The sequence below is a fragment of the Rattus rattus genome, chromosome 4 (genome assembly GCF_011064425.1).
Source record: "Rattus rattus isolate New Zealand chromosome 4, Rrattus_CSIRO_v1, whole genome shotgun sequence".
Classification (NCBI taxonomy): domain Eukaryota; kingdom Metazoa; phylum Chordata; class Mammalia; order Rodentia; family Muridae; genus Rattus; species Rattus rattus.
Window position 1 is genome coordinate 156,138,858 of NC_046157.1, and position 25,169 is coordinate 156,164,026.

At 41.3% G+C, this 25,169-nt stretch overlaps 1 protein-coding gene across 3 annotated transcripts in view; it reads right to left on the reverse strand.

Annotated features, from left to right (window-relative positions):
• The window catches only part of Sphkap (SPHK1 interactor, AKAP domain containing), a 140,504-nt gene that overhangs the window by 60,039 nt on the left and 55,296 nt on the right, over window positions 1-25,169 (reverse strand). For all 3 annotated transcript variants that reach the window (XM_032901484.1, XM_032901485.1, XM_032901483.1), the window contains one exon: window positions 17,828-17,935. In XM_032901484.1, the coding sequence (XP_032757375.1) occupies window positions 17,828-17,935 (108 nt within the window). The remainder of the gene's footprint in view (window positions 1-17,827; window positions 17,936-25,169) is intronic.

Below are 25,169 nucleotides of genomic sequence, written 5' to 3' on the forward strand. Positions count from 1 at the left end.
GCAATCAGTCATGAATGCAATCATTTAGATGACTTCTGCATCAGAGTTCCCTGTAGTTAAGTTGATGCCTGCGAAAGTGAGTCTTAGAGTTTGCCAGCTGCATCTCCAAGGAGGAATAAGCATTCATTCTGTCCTGTTTTTGAATGCATCATCCATGGTATTTGGAAACAGAGTGAAAGGTTTATGCTACCAAATATTTGGGTAATTCATTGTGTTTTTGCAGTGACCAGAACAGATAATCAGAGAATGGTAGGTTTCCAGTCATGGAAAAAAATTTAAGAGCGTTTAGTCAAAATTAAATATCCTAAAGAAGAGAAAATCCCCCCAAGTGTCTGACCTAGCATTCAACAGCTCACTGATGGAAAAGAAAGGAATCTTTCCCTCCTTGTAATATGAAAGAGATTTTGTCTTTCTGGAATACGCCCGTGGACATTCGTGTCCTAGAATGAAGCTGACAGTTCATCTACTCTGTATACTAATGGATGGAGTCAGGACTGAGGAGATTCGTGGTCACAAATGAGCCCTCATATACTGGGAAGGGCCAGTGTAAAAGGTGATGACTGAATGCATATGTGAGAGCATGTAAGCATTAAGTTAATAGTGGGGGAAAGTTTTCCTGCTTCAGTTCCTCTGGGATTTCAGAAAATGTCACCAGATACTTTTATTAATATTTAAAGTTTTCAGTAGGAGAAAACCTCAAGCCCCAAAACGACAACAACAGCCTTGGCCTCAATGACCCATAGTTCATATAGGAGAGAGTCATGTAGGAGAGAGACAGCTCTCCTGTGTTAAGGTCATAGACACAAGGGTCAGAAGCACAAAGTAGAAAGCAGCAACAGTAACAGCAAGGGAGGCTCGTGCTCATTTTGTAAAAACCACTCGGTATGTAGACAAATGTGAAGTGTTGCAAGTTTATCCTCAACGTGCCTTTAATGAGCACCCATACCTGTTAGTCAGGCATAATTCTTCTCAAGTGACGCATTTTTGATGAGTTAAAAGTAAACGCGTAATGAAAAATTTCTATAGTATGCACGTTTAAAGTATCTCTTGGTGCAAAACACCTGTAATGGATATAAACTAATGTGATTTCAGAACTATGGTTTGGGTTGTATATTACCATCCATAATAAAATTAGTAAGAATTATTTGAAGTAATGCCCTCAGTATAATCTGATATCATTGGATAAGCCTACCCTCCTCCTTTCTCCCCACGCCTCCTTTACTTCCCTCCCTCTTCTACTCCTCCATTTTCTATTAATGACTATGTCTTCTTCCCAAGTTTATATTCAGCATGAGGTAATCAATGTTATCAGGGAAAAATGAGATCATTCTATTCCAAAGCCAAGACTTTTTTTAAATGCCGAGAGGTGGAGAGGCTATGCAATCACAACAAAGCTCCTGGGCATTAATTTAAATGCCTCTTAGAGTAGAAATAAGTCCACTGTGGAAGTAAGCAGACATTGTATTGTAGCATCACAAAATGGGTCTCAGAGATGAGATTTTTATATTATTTCTCTGCCACAAGCATAATAATATTTTAACACTCAATCTTTTGATATTTGTAGATGTGTCTGTTTTTCAAAATTAGCAACAACTTAGAGTGAGTACATAATTTTCCCTGGTGGAGTATTTCTTCAAGCCTAAGTCCCAGAAACTGGGGAATGCACCTTATCACAAGTCTTTGAATAACCGAGGTCCTGATTTCCTCTTCTGACAGTGTAACACATGCTTGAACCCCTCCTTGCAATATAAAACACATATGACATCTTTCCCACCACGGCCTTTGTGATTTCCAAAGGTTCACGATTCACAGGCTATAGTAGAGTGGGAAGGCAAATTAGAGTTTACACGACTAAAAATACCATCAGTAATTACAGACTTGAGAAAAGGAGCTAGAGGCGCACAGAAACCATTATCTTTCTTGTGAAAGATACAGCCTTACTCTTCCAGGGGAGAAGGGGGCAGCGGTGCACCTGTCTAGTTTTATCAGACTTAAGTCATGCCACGGAGCCTGCGATTTCATAGGGCATTGGTACAATGCCTGGCTGCATCAGAAGGAGAGGCTGATAGTAATGGAAAACTAAACATTGAAGGGAAACCAAAGCAGGATATGTGGGAACAAAGTCATTCAGAAAAAAGTGTCAATATAAAGAATAAGCACGTAAGTAAAAATTGGGAAGTAGCCACATTGTGGAGATGAGGGATAGACCATTTCGCTGGTCTCCATTGCCTGGAGAGTCAAGTTTTCCCAACATAATGCAAAAGCTCTGAGAGAGACTTCAAATGCAACTCTGTGTTCTTCAAACTAAACCACAGTCCAGAGAAGTGGTGTTTAACTTCCTAAGTGCTGGCTTTGCTTTAGAACAGATGATAAATGGTGTCTATAAAGTCACCAGATATTTTGGGTTTGCAACCCATCGATTCTCTGTTGTATTTGTTCAGAACCTGCCTCTGATCCCCCTTCTGTCTGTCTGTCTGTCTGTCTGTCTGTCTATCTGTCTCTGTGTCTCCTGTGTCTCTCTGTCTCTGTGTGTGTAGAAAGAGGACAGATTTAGAATGAGCAGGATCAATGGAATTGTGTCTCAATAAAACTTAATATTAAAAAACAGATAGTGGTACAGATTTAAAGACGTAGTGTGGTGTACTTTAGTAACAACATCTCTAGGAAATCATGGACATAGATCACAGCATTTCAATTTCCAAAGTAGGTTTTATTCGGTACGTGTGGTGGTTCGAAAGAGAACACCCCATAAGTTTGAATAGTTAGTCTGTTGCTGGTGGAACTGCTTGGGGAAGATTAGGAAGTGTGGTCTTGTTGGAGGAGGTGACTCACAGGAGTGAGCTTTGAGGTCTCAAAAGCTTCTTGACATCCCCATTGCACTCTTTGCCTCTTGCTTGCATTTGAAATCTGAGTTTTCAGCTGCTCTCAATGTCATGCCTTTGTTCTCCAATCGTAGTCTCTAATCTAGAACTCTTAGACCAATCAAATATTTTCTTTTAATGATATTTTGTCATGTCAGTAGAAAAGTAACTGAAATAGAAGCTGACATAGCCAGGAAGGGATTTCTGATCCTTTGTAACTAGCTGGAAAAAATCCGAGTTAAGGTACCAATTCTATTGCTCTGTGATCTCAGATAAGCTATTGACTTTCAGTACTGCACATTCCTCTATAATTCCAGAAATGTCATGGTGTTTCTGTAAGAATTTGGTGCCATAGTACGAGTAGAAACACTTCATTGAGGGAGGCATTATGGAAGCGGTTACAGTTGGTAATAGCAGACAGTAACAGCAGAAACATTCCCAGAAAGGCACTTGAAAGAAATGATAATGTAGTTCTGAAATCCCTCAACAGCCACTTACCTAGCTAAGGGAGGGGTATATCCCTGTGAGACACATCCCTGCCTCCCACCCCAAGTCCAACAACTTGTTTACTAGGAAACCTATAGCCACACAAAGCTCCTGGGTCCAGGAAACCAGTTCAGAACCCTCTGTCATTATTATTGATAAACTTTTTGTTCATTGAATAAGAGACAGACCAGTTGCTGTGCTGTACTGGGTCCACTCAATCATCTCATTTATGGTTAGGACATAAACAGTGGGGAGTCTGGAAACCCTAATAAATGATGTTCACAGGGTAGAGGGCTTGCAAATGCAGCAGCAGCTAGGAAGCCACCAACAACTCTGAAGGTTAATACGCCTAATGGTGGTCTTGCCATTAGCGGCACACTATGCTTGCACACAAGAGACAATCAAGAAGGGTTGATTGTGACTGGAAAGGTTGAGACAGGAGGATTTTCAAATGAGCCTGGGTGGCATTGTGAGACCTAATATCATTAAAATGACATGGCAACTCTGAAAATAATCAAGGAGAAATCGTTCCATAGTTGATTCCAAGTGAGCTTTCAGCCTGTGTACATTTTCCATGATTATCAAACTGTTTGGAAACTCCATGAAAACTGATTCTGTTGGATGACCTAAGAGGAAAATGCACCAGGATATATTTTCGTTTACCTGACAGAAGCTGTCAGATCAATTCACTCCACATTTTAAATGCATTGCACACAAATATTGTTCATTGTTATAAATCACTTATTGCTTTGTCGTTCTCAAACAACGTGATGAGAATTTTCCTACCCTGCAGGAATCCATTGTTTCTCCCTTGTCTTGTGTGTCCTGTGGATCATTCTTTCAGCAATTTCTTAATTGCTCATCATTGATTAATTTTGAAAAGTGCTTTCTTAACCTAAGAACATAAGCGAACATTCAGGATGCTAACCCCAACCTTGGTGTCCTGGCATAGGCACAGGGCTCGATTCTTTATAATTGCTTTAAATCAAAGTGATTTGGGCTACATAAAGAATAAGAAGATTGGGCTAGGCAGGAAAAGGGCATCTTCTCAGAGAAACTGACTGCTAGAAGAGAAACAGTGACTAACGTTGAGTAGCTAAGAGCCTGTGACATTGATTGATGAATTCTCTTTGACATTGGCAAGATAAACCAAAACTATACCGCCGTACAGTTTTCCTCTTAGGTCATCTAACAGAATGTGTTTTCAGAGAGTTTCAGGACAGTAGCAATCTGCTGACTTAACAGAACTCATACTGAGGGACTGCGTGAAAAACCGAACCAATGCATGTGTATATATGAGTAAAAATAGGCTGTTCTCAACTATTAAGCAGTCTTACTCTCCTTCAACGCTACACTGCCAAGAACAATGAGTAAGCTTTTGTAACGAGTCTTGACTTTGGAGAGATATTTTGAGCTCATACATTCGCAGCCACTTTGGGATTTGGGAGGAGAATTATAATTCTTAATTGTAGAGAGAGAGTTTGTGTGTGTGTGTGTGTGTGTGTGTGTGTGTGTGTGTGTGTACACATGCGTGTGCGTACGCATGTATGTCAGTCTCTATCTTTGATTATGTATCAATGTTATTAAAAACTGCAGTAAAAATTCATTGTGAATATATATGAATCCATTATTTTCTGGTTCAAAATATATAAAAGTTCTGGTTCTTCAGGGAGTAGAAGCCTCATTTTTTTTCTGTAGGTTGAGGGCGTGATTGTGTCAGAGTACAGGAGTGGGAAACAGATAGTGCGGCCTCCTGTATAATCAGTGAATCAAAGAACGAGTCAGCTTTAGGTACCCAGTGGCTGTCATCACTAGCATGCCTTTACCTCTAAGCACCTTCAGCTAAACACTACATACATCACAAGACAGTGCACATAGTACCAGAGGGTTCTTCATGGTTTATTTTGTGGGCTTATTTTGAAATGGCATCCTCTACTCTTAGGCACTTGGTAGGATACAGTAACTTTTAGCACATGCTTTGGACGCTGTATGGGGCCTGTTAAATGTTTTTAGAATTTTATTAACACAAGAGGATTCTGAAGTTGAACTCCATGTTTTAGAACCCCTAACTTTGTTTTGTTTTTCATTTGTCTTTTGCTCTTTTTTCCTGCAAAAACTGCAGTTCTCCTCAGAGTCTCTGGATTTAGGCAACAGTGAGATGCTGCTTCTTGGGCACACTGTGTGATTCTTTTCATGAAATGACCTCAGTAGCATCCTCAACCTCGCTGAAGGTCAAAGGTCATTAAGGCGCTAGTACCTAAAGGCATGGGACTGCTGATTACTAATTATAGATACTTCTAAGTCACCAACTTGACCTGCAAGGTGACAGGGAGTGGAATGAGCCAAAGATATGAGAAAGGACTCAGTTCCAGGTCTGTGAGGGGAGTGTGTGGATCTCTGAGAACCAGATCTCTCGTGATGTAAGGAAAGTTAGCAAACACTGTGAGAACACTGTTTTAATTCTTAAAGGATGAGGTAAAGGTCATACAGAGTACAGAGTCAAGAGACTCTACTAAAACAAGTCTAAAAGTGACTGTACCCTCGTAGCCTGGATTCGGGGGCCTCTTAGTCACTCTAGGGGGAGTGCACACGGGCATCTGTGTCTAGGAAAAGGTGCTTCACTTATTCTAGGGTTCCCAGCAACAGTTCCTGGGTGTCACTGGGAGCCAGCGGTCACCAGAGTTCTTCGTTCCCTAACGTAGTAAATAAAAGATGCTACGGTTGTTATTCATGAAGGCCAGAAACTGATAGTGACCTTCCTCTCTGTATGGTCTGCCTATAAGGCTGAATGAAGTATTAACCTAGGTGTGAGATAGGGGAATAGTAACATTTTTTCCAATTACTGGAAAGAAGAATTTCTACAAGATAAGCCAGCTGAGTACCAGTGGATAGGATCCCCAATTCCTACCAGCCAACCTTTAAAAATTACTTGGAAAACCATAAATTGTAACATTTGTCCATCCAATTAGAGTCAGAAGCTCAGAGACAGAAACTGATAAAAAGTCAAGGTCATGGGCTAGATGGAACGGCCCACGGAAGACTCATCCCTGCACACATACCTACCCCGTATACCCACCTCCACTCAACCATTCCATATTTCCAACTTCTCCCAGGGGCTAGTGAGCCTCACAGTGGGGACCGTTAGCTGAGATACAATGGCTCTTCCTGGCTTAAGCTGGCCCAGAGAGGGTTCACATGTGGAGCACAGGGTTTGGATGTTGCACAGATACTCTCAATGGTTCAGCTTTTGACGTCCAGCCATCAGTCAGCGCTAGGGACATTCTTAAAAAAACATTGTGTGGTGGAGATTGATGTAAGATAAAGAACATTACCATGCTTCTCTGAGGATTCATGAAGAAAAGTGTCAAGGATATGAGAACCAATCCCACTGGGGCTGCTGGACAGCCGCAGGCAGATTTTGTGATCCCGCTCCTTCTGTCTCTGAGTTCCCTGTATACTGATGAATACATGGGGAAGCACTCTGTTTGGAGCAGGACTTTTGTATACCAGATAGTCAACAAATGATGCCTCCGTTGGCTAACCAAGCTGTGTTTGACATTGCTACAAAGTCCTCCATTATCCAGCCAGCACGTCTGGTTTCATGTGGCTGGATAGGATTGTGTGATGGAGAACAAGGTGGGCCACCAGCAAAAGAAATCATTGTGCCCGTTGCCCTGTGGAGGAGGGTGCCATTACTAGATGACCTCACACGTCCCTTCCAGCAGTGTCTCCAGGTAGTCATTCCTATCCACACCACCCACCCTCCATAATGGCTCCACTCCTGATTTCCCGCTTCAGACGTCACTCAAAATAGTCCTACTGCTCTGTATTGTGTCTGCACTGCACGTCTCTTTCTCTAAATCCTACACGCTTTACAACGTGTGCCTCAAGTTAAAGTCTACTCCCCTGATTTCCTTCTCTCTCAAGTTCTCTAAAATTAACCAGGCTAGGTGTAATTACATTTGTTTTTCGTTTCCTTAGTGTTAGTTAGCCTAGAAGGGTTTGCTTTATTGCAAATAGAGTTTTCATCTAGTACGTTCCAATTGTGGTTTTCTTTCCCCCGGTTCCTCCCAAATCCTTCCTACCTCCTGCCCTGCCCCACATCCACACCCTTTCTTGCTCTATCTTATTAGAAAGCAAACAGGCAGCTAGAAGAATAAAATAAGATAAAATAAAATAAAAACAAACCAGACTAGGACAAACCAAAGAAGCATGACATACAAAAGCCAAAGAAAAGGTACATGAAACACATGTAAATACAGAGACATATACACCCACACACCAAGAAATACATAAAAACACAAAGCCAGAAAGCACAATATGTAAATAAAAGTAAATACATTATTTTCTTTCTCTAACCCAACCCTTGCCATGTTCCCTATTTGTTCACAAATCCATGCCTCTTTTCTTTATTATTGTTATAAACACACACATATGTAAAATATATACATATAGACATAGACACACACATATATATACATATATATGTATATATGTATATATATATGTGTGTGTGTGTGTGTGTGTGTGTGTGTGTGTGTGTGTGTGTGTATGTTAGACTGACCAATCAGAATTGAATGACAAATTAGGGTACTCAACCCTGGGAAAAACTGCTTTTCTCAGCATTTCTTAGTTGCCTGTGGTTGTTTATCTAAGGGTGGAGTCTATGAGATTTTCTCTTCTGTGTGAGCATGTCTGTCGGTGTTGTTATTGTTTGGGCCTTGTTTTGTTAGCCAAGTTGTTGAGGCATCAGGGTGTGGCATCTCTCTTTACCCCCAACTCTTACTAGAGTTTTACAATCTTTGTCTGGTCCATGTATTTTTCTATTACAGTGGTACTCAATCTTTCTAACCTGCTATCCCATAGCACAATTCTTCATTTTGTAGTGGCCCTAACCATAAAATTATTTTCATCGCTACTTTGTAACTGTGATTTTGCTACTGTTATGAATCCTAATATAAATATCTGATATGCACCCCGTAAAGGGATGGTGACCATGCTAAGTTTGGTAAAATGTAACTGCGAGTTTCTTTAGATGCAGAGATCTGGTTTTCATATATTTTATATACCTTTCAGATTCTTAGATGCCAGTTTATGTATCATTAAGTTGCAACCCATGCCAGCTGGATAAATAGGTGTGGCCCCTGAGACGACAGCAGGTAATGCATGTTGGGATGGATGGCAGAGGCATATCAGATTTTAAATACATTTCTAATTGTGGATGTGGGAAGTTACCCCACCACCGTCTCAGGCTGACTCTTTTGCTCTTGCCTCAAGCATCTTGTGCTGGCTTCTAACTTGCAAGGTAGCCACAGATGAACACGAACATTCATTCTTCTGGCTTCCACTATATGCACTATATGCACTATATGCACTATATGCACTATATGCACTATATGCACTTGAAGTGGTGTTACAGATCAAACCCAAGGCTTTAGGAAACTATTCTACCAACTAAGCCATAATCACAACTCTATCTTGGAGTAATTTCTTTACAAATGTTGACATTCTTAAATTTATATAAAACAACCCAAAAGGGAAATATCTAGAAACTTCTGATTCTCCTCTCCCTCCCTCCCGCCTTCCCTCTCTTCCTTCCTCCCTCTCACCGTGTATGTGTGTGTATGTCTGTGTAAGTCTGTGTGTATGTGTGTATGCCTGTACATAGCTATGTTCTTGCATGCATGGGGACATCTTAGTGCATCTTCATATGATTACTTGTGTGCATGAATGTGGAGGCCAGAGCAGAGCTGCAGGAGTTAGAAATGTTGTCTTACCTTCTTTTTAAGATAGGGTTTCTCAACATCCCAGAGTTTCCCCTTTTGGCTGGTCTACTCTGGCTAGCCAGTGGGCCTCAGCGAACCACCTCTCTATGGCCCTGGTGCCAGGATTACAAGTGTCTGATTCTAGGCTGGGTAGAGGGCTATGCCTGAAAAGGTACCTACTGCCAAGCCTGATGACCTGAGGTCAATCCCTGGAATGTATATCGTGGAAGAAGAGAACCAGTTCGTGCAAGTTATCCTCCAACTTCCTTATGAGAACCACAGCATGTATGTTTACATGCAGATAGACATGTGTGTTTAGATAGACACGCCTATGCCACTCTTGCCTTTCCTTTATTTTTATTTTTTGTGTATGAGTATTTATTTGCATGCATGTATGTGTACCCTATGTGTGACTGGTGCCCGCAAGGGCCAGAAGAGGGCGACAAATACCTTGGTATTGGAGTTATAGATCATTGTGAGTCACCTTGTGGGTGCTAGGAACTGAATTGGGGCCCTCAGCATTAGCAGCCAGTGCTCTTAATTGCTTATCTGTCTCTCCAGTCTCCTGCCTGTCTTCTTATCACAGACCTGTGTGTTGGAACTCACATACCACCAGCCTCTGGGAAATGAACATTGTGTGTTTTCTATTGTGCCAAAGTTTTTCCTTATGACCCTGGTTTTCTGCATAGCAGAAATGAGGATAAAGATGGTGAATCAATTCCTTTGGAATGAATAACCAAATTCAGTGAAAATCCAGAGCCTTGGTCCTGAGTTAGGTGCTAAACTAATTCATCAGCCTCCAGAGGATTCAAGCAGTACGGAGCTGGCAGTGGGGAACTGAGCGTATCATTATTTGTAACAAAGGAAAATTCAATCTAGGAATTAGCTGCTGTAGCATATCTCAAGAGGAAAAGCTATCTGGGCCTGGTATCTCGATGCTTTCCCCGCTGTTTGCTTCTAATGCTTGCATATTGCAGTTAGGTTGAAAGGTCATAAACAGAATTTAAAAGTCGAAGTGGCTTTCGTAACCAATTTAGGTTGAAGAGAAACAGAGAAAGAGAAGATTAATGTCACTCTGGATTACGACTTGAGATAATGAATAGATTACAAAGCTATCCGTGATGGAAAAACTTTGGATAGTAATTTGAGAAAGAGGCCTGTGCAGGCCACAGGGAATGTTTGATTGTATATTTCACTCAATTGTGTTGAATTTGGAGTGTTCGCGTGGGTAGAGCTAATGAACACTTGGAAATAGTCCTGCAGTCTCCCAGATGATGGTCATCAGTGCAAGTCAGGACTGAAGCCATGAGGTGTGGATAAAATAGGCCCAAAGAAAACATCAGATGAGAATGGACCTAGCATCCAGACAGATCTTGAGGAAAAAGTAAACCGAGTATGGGGTTGTGGGGCAGGAGAGGGGCAAAAGTCCTGCTTGAAGTTTACAAAGTAGTAATTACAGAGGCAGGAGGGGAGTCTGAGTGAGAGAAAGATGGTTTTGAGGCTACAGAGAAAACACTTTTCAGAGGCTGAAGTTTGGGTATGGGTGAAATGTCACTCACCTCTGTCAAGGGTGAACTCTCACCTAGTTCATGTACTGCAAATGCTTCTGGGAAGTATACCAAATACTAGGTGGTCCAATTAAAACCTTTGGCTTTATGCACACCATGGATGAATGTGCAGCGGGCTGTCCCTGTTGTATTAAAAAGTATAGCAACTAATATTGAAGGACAGCAATTCTGCCTCTATATTTAGATACTCTCATTTCCTCTCTAACCTCTAGAGCATACCTGTGTCATTGTCACAAGAGAGGCAACCGATATTTCTGGGAACACAAAACAGATTCCTTTGAATGCTCATTAGCCAGATCGCCTACTAATATTTGTATTTTTTCAGCCTTGAGTATATAAAATTTAAAAAACATAGCAACTATTCATTCTCACCTTTACCCCTAGGATATCAAAAATAATAAAATAGGGAAGACAGGTTGATACAAACAAAGAGTTCTATAAAGAAATAGAAAATTATGTAGTCACGCCCTTCAGGTGTTAGAGGTATTTTAATGAGAATATTTATTGTTGCTGAGTTTTCTTGATTGATAGGCTTTTCCCCCAGAGAAAAACCACGGTAATGGAAGGAGGTGTTGAACGTTTGAGACGTGCTGCTATTCTGAGCTATTTTAATAATGTGTTCTGTCAAAATGAATTAAAAATAGTTGATAAATGAGGTAAACACTCAGGCTTTGTAAGCGCACCCAGATCTATTCATCCAACCACGTTTTTATGGCAAAATGTTGAGATTTGTAGAAGACTTTGATGCATTTAAAATCCAGGCTTGAAGACTGAAGTAATAACCCCCTGCTATGTGGTGTGCAGATCATCAGCCATGCATTGTTCTGAGTGTCTCAGACTCCTGGAGAACTGCTTCTTTCTCTCTATACCTTCCCCCACCCCCGACCCCTCACCACATGGCTCTCTGCTCTCCAATACCCTTTGATAACATTTAAATCTCTAGCCTTGATCTTGCCAAGAGTTCCAGCCTCTATACCCAGAAACCTACCTGTTATCCCTACTTGATTGAATAAATAATATTCGACCATCCCCCACCTTCCAATGTCTAGTCCCCCTGTTCCCTTCCTCACGCCTCCCTCCTTTGCTCCTTCGCCTCCCTTGTAAATGACACATACTCTCAGTGGCCCAGGAGCTCCAGCCCAAAAATGCCAGTGTAATTATTCTTCATTAACTGTCCTTCAATAATATTTAATGCATACACAGAATTTTATAGTTTTAGATTTTTTTTTTAAGATTTATTTATTATATGTAGCTGTCTTCAGACAACACCAGAAGAGGGCACCAGATCTCATTACAGATGGTTGTGAGCCACCATGTGGTTGCTGGGAATTGAACTCAGGACCTCTGGAAGAACAGTCGGTGCTCTTAACCACTGAGCCATCTCTCCAGCCCAGTTTTAGATTTTTTCCTTTTATGTTTGCTTTATATTAACTTGTGTTTAATTTCTTGCTTTTGTATCAATTATTTCAGGCATACAACACATTTTAGGAAACATGGGCATGTTAAAATCATTAGGATAACAGAACAAATGAACATTTCTCTCATCTCAACTAGTTAACAATCGGCCTTCTCCGTGGCTGGAGAATGTATATGTCTAATGAAAATCTAGATTAAAATATACTATTACTAACTAGGTAATTCCTATTGTACACTGCATATTTTGACTTGTTTGTCCAATGTAGTTTACAACCTACTTTTAATAATACAACTACCAGGGAGCTCTTATTCTGGAGTGCTTCTGTAACCTTTCAAAACCTGGTTTATAGAGCTATATAAGCCTTCATAATTGTATCATAATAAAGCAGTTTCCCTAACTCATTGGCTCCTAGCAGCTTAGTCATGTTCAGTGGAAATTTTGTTTTCCTAAGAGTCATAACGCTTCTTGGGAATTTTGAATTTCCTGAGGGTGCAGATGCATAGGGCAAGGCCAGGTCAACAAGAGTTATCTCAGCTCATCTATTCTGGGAACTGGGTTGAGGACCAAACCCTCCAAGAGGATTCTTTCTTTTAGACATGTTGAAGGGCTTGAGTATTAAAACCCCTGGGAATATTTCAGACAGAAGGAAGGAAGAAGAACGTGGTTTAACAATAAACCCCTCATCAACATCCTCTCCCTTCCAAGAGGTTGCCCGCCGAAGCAACCCTCCAGCCCTCTTAAGATTCTTCCTAAAGCAAGCATCTCCACTTCAACATGGAGGTTTTGTTCTCTTCATGAAGGTTCTGTCACCCTTCACCGGCATTTGCTGGGTTTCCTATTCTGTAGGTGGTGTTTAGGTTTTCTTTAAAATTCTTCAGTGACAAAGGAATGCTTTGTGCAGAGGGACTGATCTAGGCTGACGTAGGCAGCTTTTCCTCACTGCATCTAAGTACCCCATAAAATAGCTTTAATGCTCAGAAAGATTTATTTTGGCTTAGAGTTTCAGCAGGAGTGGCCATTTGGGTCACAGACTTTTGGTATCATTGTTTCCCCTGTTTGGAAGTAGAGTGGCTATCCTGTTTCTGACTGCTTCACACTGGTCTTGGAATCTCTTCTGGTTAACCTAAGTCATCCAGACATAAAATTATATACCTGCCCTAAGCTAGAGTCATCTGAGAGGAGCCTCAGTTAAGGACTTGCCTAACCAGGCTGGTCTGTGGGCATGTCTGTCTGTAGGGGGATTGTTTTGATTCTTGACTGATGCAGGAGGGCCCAGGCTAGGGTAGTGGTACCATTCTTAGACAGCAGGTTCTGAGCTGTAGTAGCTAGTGAACAGCATTCCTCCAATTTCCCCCCTTGAGTTCCTGCTCTGACTTCCCTCCAGGTTGGACTATGACCTTGACGTGTAAGCTGAAGTGAGTGCTTAGTGCTTTCAATCATGGTGTTTGTCATGGAACAGGAACGGAGTCTTCATGTTCGATGTGGGACAGATGCGACTGCCCCTGAAAGAACTCTAAACCTCATGGTCTGCTGTTTCGAAACAAAATCTGTCCTGGTGCATGGTAGCAATACTGTAATAGTTTCCAAGCCTGAGGCTGATCCTCAAAAAAAAAATAATAATAATCAAACAACACTAAACCAATCATACAAAAGGAGCTGCTAATTGAAGTGAGGACGAAACAGCCAAAACAGCAGTTCACTTAGTATTGGGTTTCCAGAATAACAGAGGCAGCAGAGCAATAAACAGCATCCCTGCAGGTTCCTCGGGGGTCTGTTGTTATTGTCTGTAAATACTTTAAGACTGGGATAGTTTCACAATGCTGATTTTTTTTAAATTAAACTTTAATGAAGGGATTATTTTTAATCATACTATTTTTATCTTCCTTTAAATTACACTTTTGTTTTTTCAGGGAGGCATCTGAAACAGGATATTACCAACAGACTGGTTGGAAACTTACTAGGTAGCTTGGAGCTCAGATTGGTTTACCAGTCCCTGATCAGCCTCTTGTTCTAGCTTTCTGAGAGTCCTGGGATTAAAGAGATTGACCACCACGCTTGCTTACATTGACATTACACTTTTATGGAGTTGTGAGAAATTTGTTTTTACCCTTTGTTTGTTTGATAAGGTTCTTGTTTTATAGCCTAGGTTATTCTGAACAGTCCCCCAGTGGCTGGGAGTCTAGGTGTTTCAACCCTGCCACACTGAAAAAACAGCTTTGAAAAATAATGTAATACTTTCCATTGACTGCTTGGTTCACACGGTTATTTTATTAGGATGTCCTTCTCCTGGCCCAGTAGGCCTATAGTTTACCTAGATGACCTATAGCTATGAGGTTCTCTCAGAAATATGGAATCCTAGTGTCTTAGTTAGGTTATATCCATTGCTGTGAAGAAATTCCATTATCATGGCAACTCTAATAAAGGACAACATTTAATTGGTGCTGGCTTACAGTTTCAGAGGTTTGGTTCATTATTGTCATGGCGGGAGGCATGGTGGTATAGAGACAGAGATGGTGCTGGAGAAGAAGCTGAGAGTTCTACATCCTGATTGGCAGACATCACGGAAGGAAGACTTGGAGCCACTAGGTCTGGCTTTGAGTTTCTGAGACCTTAAAGTCCATCCCCAGTGATACACCTCCTCCAACAAAGCCACACCTCCTCCAACAAAGCCACACCTCCTCCAACAAAGCCACACCTCCTCCAACAAAGCCACACCCCCTAATAGTGCCACCTGTTATGGGCCTATGGGGGCCAGTTTTATTCAAATCACTATACTGGTCCCTCACAATCTTCTCCCTACCCTAGAACCTCAAAAGCTCAAAGAATGAATTTGGAAAGCAACTACAGAATACATTAGCCAAAGAGGCTAGTTGTTTATAGGGATCTTAAATTTTCTTTTTTGGTTCATAGCCATGAATAATTCTTAATGTTTATATTAGCTTCAGTTGTTACAAGTGGCTGAGAAGGCTCGGGAATAAATGTTGTAATGTGTCTTGAACTTGTTTGGTTCCCCCACCCCCATTTAGACAGAGCAGGAAGAGTCACAACAGCAGGATGAATCAGTTAAACCTTAACTGTGTTTCCAGTTTCCATCATCAGAAAGGAACAAAGTGAGGAAGTTGTTTATTCTCAGTCCAAACTGACCGTGGATAGTCTGTACACAGGAAGTTGCTTTGGCTATAAAAGTTGCTGTTTCAAACTGTAGATCCGTGAGTCCATCCCAAATAGAGTAGAGAATACCTCTGCTCTTCGATCCGTAATTCTTGTGGCCCAACTTTCATGCACACTCCAGTAGTGACAGGAATTACTGGGATGATAATTTGGCAAAAACATGGTTACTGGTATGTTATCCTTTGCTATTTAAAGTAGTATGATTGGATGTCCATATCATAAATGCCTGGATTTTCTACCTCCAGAATTGAATTTGTTAAAAAAAAAAAGCATTGTGATAACATTATTTGTCACTTAATCCTTATTTTTCCAAAAGAGAAAAAGAAAGAGAAAAATTCGACCAGCAACTAAAATTCTGGGCAAGAGATTATAAAAACAAAATACTGACTGTCTGGGGCTAGGGAGACGGCTCAGTCAGGGAAGTGCCTGACCGCAGTCATGAAGACTTGAGCTTGGGCCCCTGATACTAATGTAAAAGTGGGAGTGGTTATGCTTGTCTGTACCCCACCACAGGAGAGAAAGGGCAGGTTAGAGCAGGGTGAGATAGAGGGACTCTCAGGAGCTCACTGGCCAGACAATCTAATCAACCAGTGAGCTCTGGACTCAGTGAGGCACTTTCTCAAAAGATAAATGTAGAAAGTAATAACAGAAGGCATGGGTAGTGTGATATTGGTCTCTGGCTTCTACCTGCACATGCATATAGATCTGTAAAACACACACACACACACACACACCATGTACATAACATACACACAGACTTTCCACATACATAAGAGCACACACACACACTACACACAGACATAGAGAGATACTAACTACGCATCCCATGCACATACACAACACACATACACACACACACACACACACACACACACCATGTACATAACATACACACACAGACTTTCCACACACATACAGGCACACACACACACTACACACACAGACATACATAGAGAGATACTCACTATGCATCCCATTCACACACATAACACACACACATACACACACACACACAACACACACACACACATATATATGTGTATATATATATATATATCTCACAATACATACCATACTCACATACCATACACTATAACAACAAGCACACAGACACCATATACACAACACAAAGACATACAGACACACACCACACCCACACCTATACATCACACACAGATATTAAAAGATGAAATCTGATGTTATTGACCCAAAAGAGAGTAACTCTTTTAAAACCATTTTTAAATTAAATTTTTTTCATAAAATATATATTTATCATTTTCTTCTCCCTTAATTCCTCCCAGATCCTAACTCCCTACCACCCAACTTCATGTTCTCCCTCCTCCTGCTAACTCTGTCTCTCTCTCATACACAGACAAAAATGCAAATTAAAAGAAACATAAAATAAATGAGGCCCAAATAACCAAAAAGCACTTCCCCAACCAAACATGCAGTACGTTTTATTCAGGCCAACTACTCCTGGGCCTACCTAGGTGTGCAGGTGATTTCTCCACTGAAGAAAACTAGTTTTCCCTTTCCTAGCAGGGATATATCTGCAAATAACTACTTGATAGGGGCTTGGTCTTTGTATCTGCTCCCCTTTTGGAGATAGAGAGTAACGTAAAGGTGTTGGGGTGGCCTGTGGCACTCTTGCCGTGAGAGTTCACTGTGTGAAATGATCCTTCCAGCTTGCCTGGTCTGCTTTGCTGAGTTCATACCAACAGTCGTCCTTCCCATTCATCTTTTTTCTCCCTTTTCTTTTGAAACAGATACGCGGGCATAGAACTTAGTTCCAGGAATAGCTCAGAGGTGGTGCTCTCAATTTAGTCAGGAGAAATACAATGTATGTCTGCCCCTTTTGGAAATACTGCCTACTCTCTGTCCTCGTGACCCCATAAGAGTTGATTTTGACCACAATGCAGCATACAGCCTGTAGGGGAAGCATCCCTGCAAATGCACGCAATGGACAGTCATAGTGTAAACTCTAAGAATTATATCACTTATCTATAAAAATAATTCTTACCTTTCAGAGGCTTTGCATGTACTACAGAATAGTTCGGTGTATTAAAATTCATGCCTCTTTTATTTCTTAGGTTCAGGGGGGTTTTCAAATTATAGCTGTAAGTCATGCGAATGCTGAAAAATTCTTACCCAATTTTTCAGATCAGAAAACACCTTCTAATAGGAGTTATAAAACATATTGGAAGGAATCCAAGAGAGCTGTTGAGTTTTTAGATTTTTCTTCCAGTACAATTCTATTTCTGAATATATACCTGGGTCATTTTTTTTTCCAGAATGCAGTTTTTTCTCCCTTTACTCGGGAATGATTACATTAGTTCATCTATTTAAATGAAGCATCGATGTAAAAGCACTAGGTGTCTGTCACTGTTGTCTGTCCTCGTGAGAACGTGCTTTCAAAAGTATGCTTTCCTAACCTTGTATTTAAGAAGTTATGATATATATATATATATATCATATATATATATATATGCCTTAGGTACATGCCCCAGTTTCCCACATTACCAGACAGTACTCCCCCGCCCTCCAGTTCCACCTACTTACAGAAGCACAGTTTTCAGACTCGTCTTCCACAAACCCAATCTGGCAAGGCGTCCTCTGGTTCTGCAACCAGTAGTCTGTGGACTCCAGCAAGCTATTGCTTCGAAGAACCTGGGGGAACACAGAGAAAGCCTTTCAGGGTTGCCCAGCAAGGGTTTATCTCTAAACAAGCATCTTTCACTGTGAAACCTGTAGGTGTTTCCTTCCTGGCTTTCCTCCGAGCAGCTGGGTAAGGAAAAGAGGTGGGAGAAACCTGCTGGATTACAGTAACGTTAGACTGTACAAAGCATTCTGTCAGGACCTGGCTTGCGGATCTTATCCTTGCTCCTTACAGCTCTTCAAATCTAACACCCGTAACACCAGTGTGTGCTTGGCTCTTGCCTAACTTCCAAACCGAGTGATTGTTTTCGGGCAATGCCCGCCTTCAGTGGGCATAGAAGTTCCATTTTTAGTTAATGTTCTCTTACAAATATGAATACGTTTTATTTAAAAACATCCTGTTTTCATTTTTGCTGTACTGCCTACTCTTTATTCCTTTGATTGCACTAACATAGGTAAGAAATTGGGCACAATTCTTCTAAAAGAGCTAAGGTACCAGGCTGTTAAAAATATTAGGAATAAGGTGGTTTCCATTAGTAAAAGCATTTTCCCATTTCGCATTAGTAGGTCAAAATAAAAAGAAATTAAATACCCATATCAACAACGCCAGATATGGTTTATAAATGCAGATTTTGGTCTTGGGTTTCCAAGCAGAGACTAGAAGCCTTTTTTTTTTTTTTTCAGAGTCAAATATTTTGAAGATACAATTTCCTAAGTAACCAGATGACTCAATTATGGCTTATCTAAATAGTGTACACATTCATTTCTCATTTAAAATTCCCAATGTTAATCATGGCTCTCTTTGAAGGTGAATGTCTGTTAATTTGTGATTAAACCTTCCCTTAAGCAATGTAATAGATTTAACCAATTCAGCTAATGGCCTCTAAAAATATTTCTAACTCAACTACAGCGAAATACTCTCTCTTTTGTCCTATAAAACCAGACATGTATCAGTTTTGTTGTAGAGTTAACACATAGAATTTATAACACATACGATATAACACATATAGCATTTCCCCCTCAGATGTGCGGCTTCAGTTGTGTGTATCTTCCTATTAAATATTTATTGTTACCTAAGGATGGCAAGCCTCCACTTTCTTTTGGGATAACATAAAGAGATAATTTGTACATGACCAGGTGGTTGAATGGCGAACTTGGTGCCGTTCCTGAAGATTAAACCAGACACCCGTCCTTTTCATTTCTCTTACAGGGAGAAACTGTTTTAATTGCTGTTTTAATGTTCATTATCTCTGAGTATTTTTGGCTACATTTCTAGAAACAGTGTGACTTGTGGTGGCCCAGAGGCCCAAATACAGAAGCTCATCTAAATAGTGAGAGATCCAGAAAACTGTTTTCTCGTAAGGAGGCACGGAGAGAGTTGAGACTGTTGTTGGGTTGCATTGTGAGCAAGAAGAAGAAATAAAAAGAAAAAATAAGAAAAAAAAAACAGTTGAAGAGATTCGAAAACATTGGAAATAAATTCAAATTCTTCTCACCCAAAAGTTTTATTGTTTTGAAAACTATATGTATTTCATTAGTGAATATGTTATCGAGTGTTTAACACTGTAAGAATAGTCATGCTAAACACAAGGAAGCAGATGCTGGAAAAATAGATGTTGGTAAAACAATTGCAATAAAATCAGAAGGACCTGAGTTTCCTCCTCAGAATCCACACATAAAAGCCAGGCTTTCCCAAGGAATAGCCGGTGGCCCCTGAGAGTAGCACTTGGAGTTATCATCTGACCTTATGTGTATGTGTACATGGGACCCTCATGTGTATGTGTACATGGGACCCTGCACACACATGTGCTCCCCACACACACAAACACAAGGGAACAAAAAATGAAAACTCTGAGATAAGTAAATAAAATAAAAAGAAATCTAAATTATTGTAGATGCTAAAAGAATTTTGAGTTGATAAGTATAGATATAGATATAGATATAAAATAATCAAGAACCTTAATTAACTTCACTTAAAGCAGAAAGGCTTCTAAGTCTCTAAATCACCCCCTTGCATAAAACTGCCATTTGCATTTATTTCTAAGTAGAATACTTTGCAAATCTGGTTTGGAATGTGAGCTTGGCCACTAACAGCCAAACAGGCCCAGTGATGTAAGCTAGGATTCTCAGCTTCTTCACCCATGAGGAAGGATCAAAAAACTATGTGGTGGAAACATAAAGATGGGTTTCCCGAGGAGCTGTGGTGGTTAAGGGGAGTGTGCACTGCAGTGTTGGGAGCACAGAGGGGGTTCTACTGAGGAGCTGTGGTGAGGGCAGGGAGGCAGGGAGGGGGTCCACTGAGGAGCTATGTGTGAAGGATCCAGTAAGTAGTTTATTTTTCTCAGGACATGGTTTGGTTATGACTTGAAAGGAACTATAAACCATGATAAACATTTGGAAGACTTTCCCAAAAAATATCAGTAAAATGAATAACTTCAGATATGTGAAGGCAAGCCGTCTAAAGTATTCTGGTCTGAGGTATAATTTTCACTGTGCCTCTTGTAATATTGATAGTTACAGCCAGTGTTGTCTGTAGGGCTAGGAAATTCTGAGAATTGGGCTATTAAAATTCACTTAAAATTGCTACAGTGCTACTATTTCATAGACAAAGGTCTTCACAGAAATTACGATTTTGGTGATATAGATCTTGAGGCTCAAACAATTTGTAAGTTTTGGGCTTCTGCTCCACATGGCCTTGGATTTAGTTGTGAGGGCACCACGGGTCTGCTTGTCAGTTCTCTGAACATTGCTGCCTTCCATGGCCTTATTGCTTCTAAATGATCTTATCTTGAGTGTTTCTGAAACATCTTTTATTGTCTAATTTTTTAAAGTAAAAAATGCATTTTATGTTCTTTCATTTAAGGCCAGATTTTCCATGTTAAGATTCCTGAGTAATGCTTTCCTTTAAGAAAAGGTATAAATGATATAACTGAATTAATCTACTTAATTCAATATGATAATGAGATTGTAATTTCTCATAGGCATCATAGTTTGAAGCCTACATAAGTTATCATTAGGTCACGGTATCCTGTGCTCATCCCTGGCCTTTCTTTGCTCTTCAGGATTTGGAACTCAATCAATGAAACAGTAACCTCATTAATTCTGCATCCTAGGAACATCAGAGCTTAAACCACAGACACCAGATGAACATGCTGGCTAAGCCTGCTTTACAGTGAAGCTCAATAAACAGTCTGACCAGTATCAGCTCTGCACTGTTTCAGAGATCACTCTTCAAAAATTCCGCTACAGATCTTGCTTGTCTACATTCTGACTGACAAAAGGTATGTAATATTGTGGTCACAAAAAATTGTCACACAGCATTTGACTGATCTTTCTCCTATGTCAGCCTGAGGAGTGGTGAGGAGTGGATTTGCAGTTCACTTGGCCCTTTCAGCATCTGCTAAGTGGCCACACTTCTCAGTGGTGGATGGGGAGTGCCACAAGTCAGCCTACCATTTGCCATCTACTGTTTGACGTGAAGCCACCCAGCTTGTTCCTTGTGCTTAGTAATTATTTTCTTCCTTCCTTCCTTCCTTCCTTCCTTCCTTCCTTCCTTCCTTCCTTCCTTCTTTTCTCCCTCCCTCCCTCCCTCCCTCCCTTTCTTCTTTCTTCCAATTTCGAGTCTGTGTATTTATGTGTGCATTTTTTTCTATGTGTGTTGGCCTGCCTATGTGTAAAACGACTTCCATGGTTGCATACACACATGGAGGCCTAAAATGCCACAGGCCATTCTTGATTCCTTTTCCACTCTTCACTGAGGCAGGCAGGTTTTCTTAATCAAACCCAGTGTATTGACTGGTCTTGTGTGTCAACTTGACACAAGCTGGCTTTATCACAGAGAAAGGAACCTCCCTTGAGGAAATACCTCCATGAGACCCAGCTGTAAGGCATTTTCTCAATTAGTGATCAACAGTGGGAGGGCCCAACCCATTGTGGGTGTTGCCATCCCTGGGCTGGTAGTCTTAGGTTCTATAAGAAAGCAGGCTGAGCAAGCCAGGGGAAGTGAGCCTGTAAGTAGCATCCCTCCATGGCCTCTGCATCCACTCCTGCCTCCAAGTTCCTACCCTGTGTGAATTCCAGGCCTGACTTCCTTTAGTGATGAACAGCAATATGGACGTGTAAGCTGAATGAACCCCTTTCTCTCCAACTTGCTTCTTGGTCATGATGTTTTGTGCAGGAATAAGAAACCCTGACTAAGAGATCACCAACATTACTACTCTCAGTAGCCAGCTTCCAGGGGGTGGGGAGTGGGGTGGGGTGATGGATGCTCTGTCTCTGTCTCCTCCTTCTGCTCCTCTGTCTTCTGAAGCTGGGATCACTGCTATTTTCCACACCCCTACCTGAACCTCATGCTTGTGTGCCAAGTTTTGTTGTTGTTGTTGTTGTTGTTGTTGTTGTTGTTTTTAAATCACTGACCGATTTGCCTATCCCGATTAGAATTACTTACATTAGCATTAATAATTAATAAAATGACACTGCAGTGGGAATTCTGAGCGAAGGCTCTCACTTATTATTTGAATTAAATCTCTAGACATGTGGGTTACAATGAGAACCTAACATGTACATGCTACGAGACAGTTCCTGCCTTATTAAAGTACCTGACTAACAGTGGCCATCTTTATTCTCTCTGTCCTCGACCACAGGGGCCTATGGTTGGTTTGTCACACAAGCAGCATTAGAGCCAGTCTCTCAGGAATCAGGGCCACCACTCAAGCCAGAGTCTGTGTGATAGTCGTATCTCATGCATCTCATATTTGGGTCATCCCTTCCAATTTAAGGACCCTGGTTGAAAGTTGTGTTCCAGTCCTGATTCTCTGTCAGTTAATTCTCATTCCCTCCTAACTTCTGGCCCCAGTTTCCCTGAGTAAAACCATCACATCAGGCTCTCTGAGGTAAACACTACTCTTTTATGAAGCGTAATGTAATCTTCCCTTTCATATTTCACACTTCTTATCAACAAGAAGGAGCTGGAAGTAAAGAAAAAAGAAAAGGGGGGGGGGGAAGCTAGGTAGAAGTGGCCATTGGGAGGCAGAGACAGGGGGATCTCTGAATTTAAGGCCAACCTGGTCTGTAGAGTGAGTTCCAGGACATCTAGGGCTCAACAGAGAAACCCTGTCTCAAAGGAACAAACAAACAAACCAATGGATAAAACAACAAGGAAGAAAACAGGGGAGGAGAGGGGAGGAAGGAGGGAGCGGAGAGGTGTCTTTGAAGTTAGCAGACTTCCTGCTCTTGCAGAGGGGTTGAACTTTTTTCCTAGCACCCATATTGAGTGGCTCATAACTGTCTGTGACTACATTTCCAGGGGTTCCTCTTATGATCCTCTTATATGTCACATACACATGCACACATAGTCAGGCACACACACATACACATAATATGGCAATTCTTTTTAAAAGACTGATAAGGGAACAAGGAAAGAAACATGCTTGCTTCAGTAAACCACTTAGCCTAGTGTGTTACACAATCGTAACCTTTTTTTTTGTCTAATGGTTTAGACAAAGGACTAGAAGTAGTGCTTGAAAAAAGCACTTGCTTGAACAGTTAATGTCTTTGAAGCTTTATGAATATAGCTTCCTGCTGAGGGAGTCATTTTTTTGAGTGGGAAAAGAGAGGTGCTCACCAGGTTTTCCACGGCTCATTTGGTTATCTGCTATTTTTGGTTCCAGGCTTGCCTATTTCAGACGGAGGGCTAATGATGAACGTGCTGTGTGCTGCGCGTTCCCAAGTTTAAAACGGTAATAATGCAGTTTGTCTGAAAATTCCGAGAGTGCCCTGAATAAGAAAGGAAGAAAACCTTCTGCTCCAGGGTGTAGCCAACTGCTTTCATTTCAATAAGCAGTACCTAGGTTCAGGCCCTCAGTTTTGGGATGAGACAGAGAGAGAAGACCCGGCTCTTACAAAGTAGACTCAGTTATACCGTGGCTCTGCAGTGCCTGCTTCTTTGGTTGATAACTTAGATTGGAGAAGATGCTCACGTTTAGCTTCTAAGATCTGGAGGAAGGACTGAAAACTCTCTCTCCTCATCTTGAGCACTTACTGAATATTAGTGGACAATTTGATGGACTTCTGAGGGTCAGTTCTTGCATCATTTGATGACAACAATGTCACTTGAGAAAGCTGTTCCAGGGACCAGATAGGAAACTGTTTACAAGATGAAGACCACCAACCCAATAGGCAGCTGATCGATGCATGGCTTCTCTTAGCAGAGGAAGGCAGTGGGATTTAGAGCATCTGTGTTCCATCTTACCAGTTTCTTGATCTTGCCAGCATCTGACAAGCCCCCTCCCTTTGTTTGTGATATGCCAGCCTTGTTCTCAATTTTCCTTTTCTACTGTCTCCAGCTGACAGTCAGTTAGCATAGCTTACTAAGCTCACAAATGAACTCAGTGAGACACTGGGAAAAATAGGTGATGTCCATCAAACAAAGAATGATTTAAGAAAAATGCGGTTCATTTATATGATGGGATATGATTCAGAGATTAAAGACAAGGACATGATGAATCTCAGGCAAATAGAACTAGAAAATATCATCCTGAGTGAGGTAACCCAGACCCAAAAGGACATGCATGGTATCTATTCACTAATAAGTAAATATTAGCCCAAAACTACAGAATACCCATGATATACCCCATAGACTATAAGAAGTTAAACCAGAAGGAACGTCCAAGTGAGGATGCTTGAATCCCAATTAGAAGGGGGAACAAAATGGTTATGGGAGGCAGAGAGAGGGAGGGACCTGGATGGTAGAGAGGAAAGAGAGGGGGATGAGGGGTTCAGGCATGGGGAGAGACAGGAGAGAGTCCCAGAGGGCCAGGAGAATGAATAGAAATATATAGTTGACAGGGGTAGGGGGTTGGGAGGATTCTCCAGGAAGTCCCAGAGACCCAGGATGAGGAAGGTTCCCAGGAGTCAGTGCAGGTGACCTTAACCAAAATGCCCAACAGTGGGGATGTGGAACCTGAAGAGACTAGGACCCCCAGTGGAGGGATGGGTACACTAACCCATCTACAAAATGTTTGAACCAAAATTGGTCCTGTCGAAGAGAAATGCAATGATAAACATGCTGCAGAGATCGGAGGGAAGGCAGACCAGCCACTGGCCCATTTTAGGGTCCATCCCAGGGGCAAGCAACATCCCTGACACTGCTACTGATGCTGTGTTGTGCCTGCAGACAGGAAGGAGACCAGCATAACAGCCCTCTCTGAGAGGCTCTACCCAGCAGCTAACCTCAGATGCAGATATT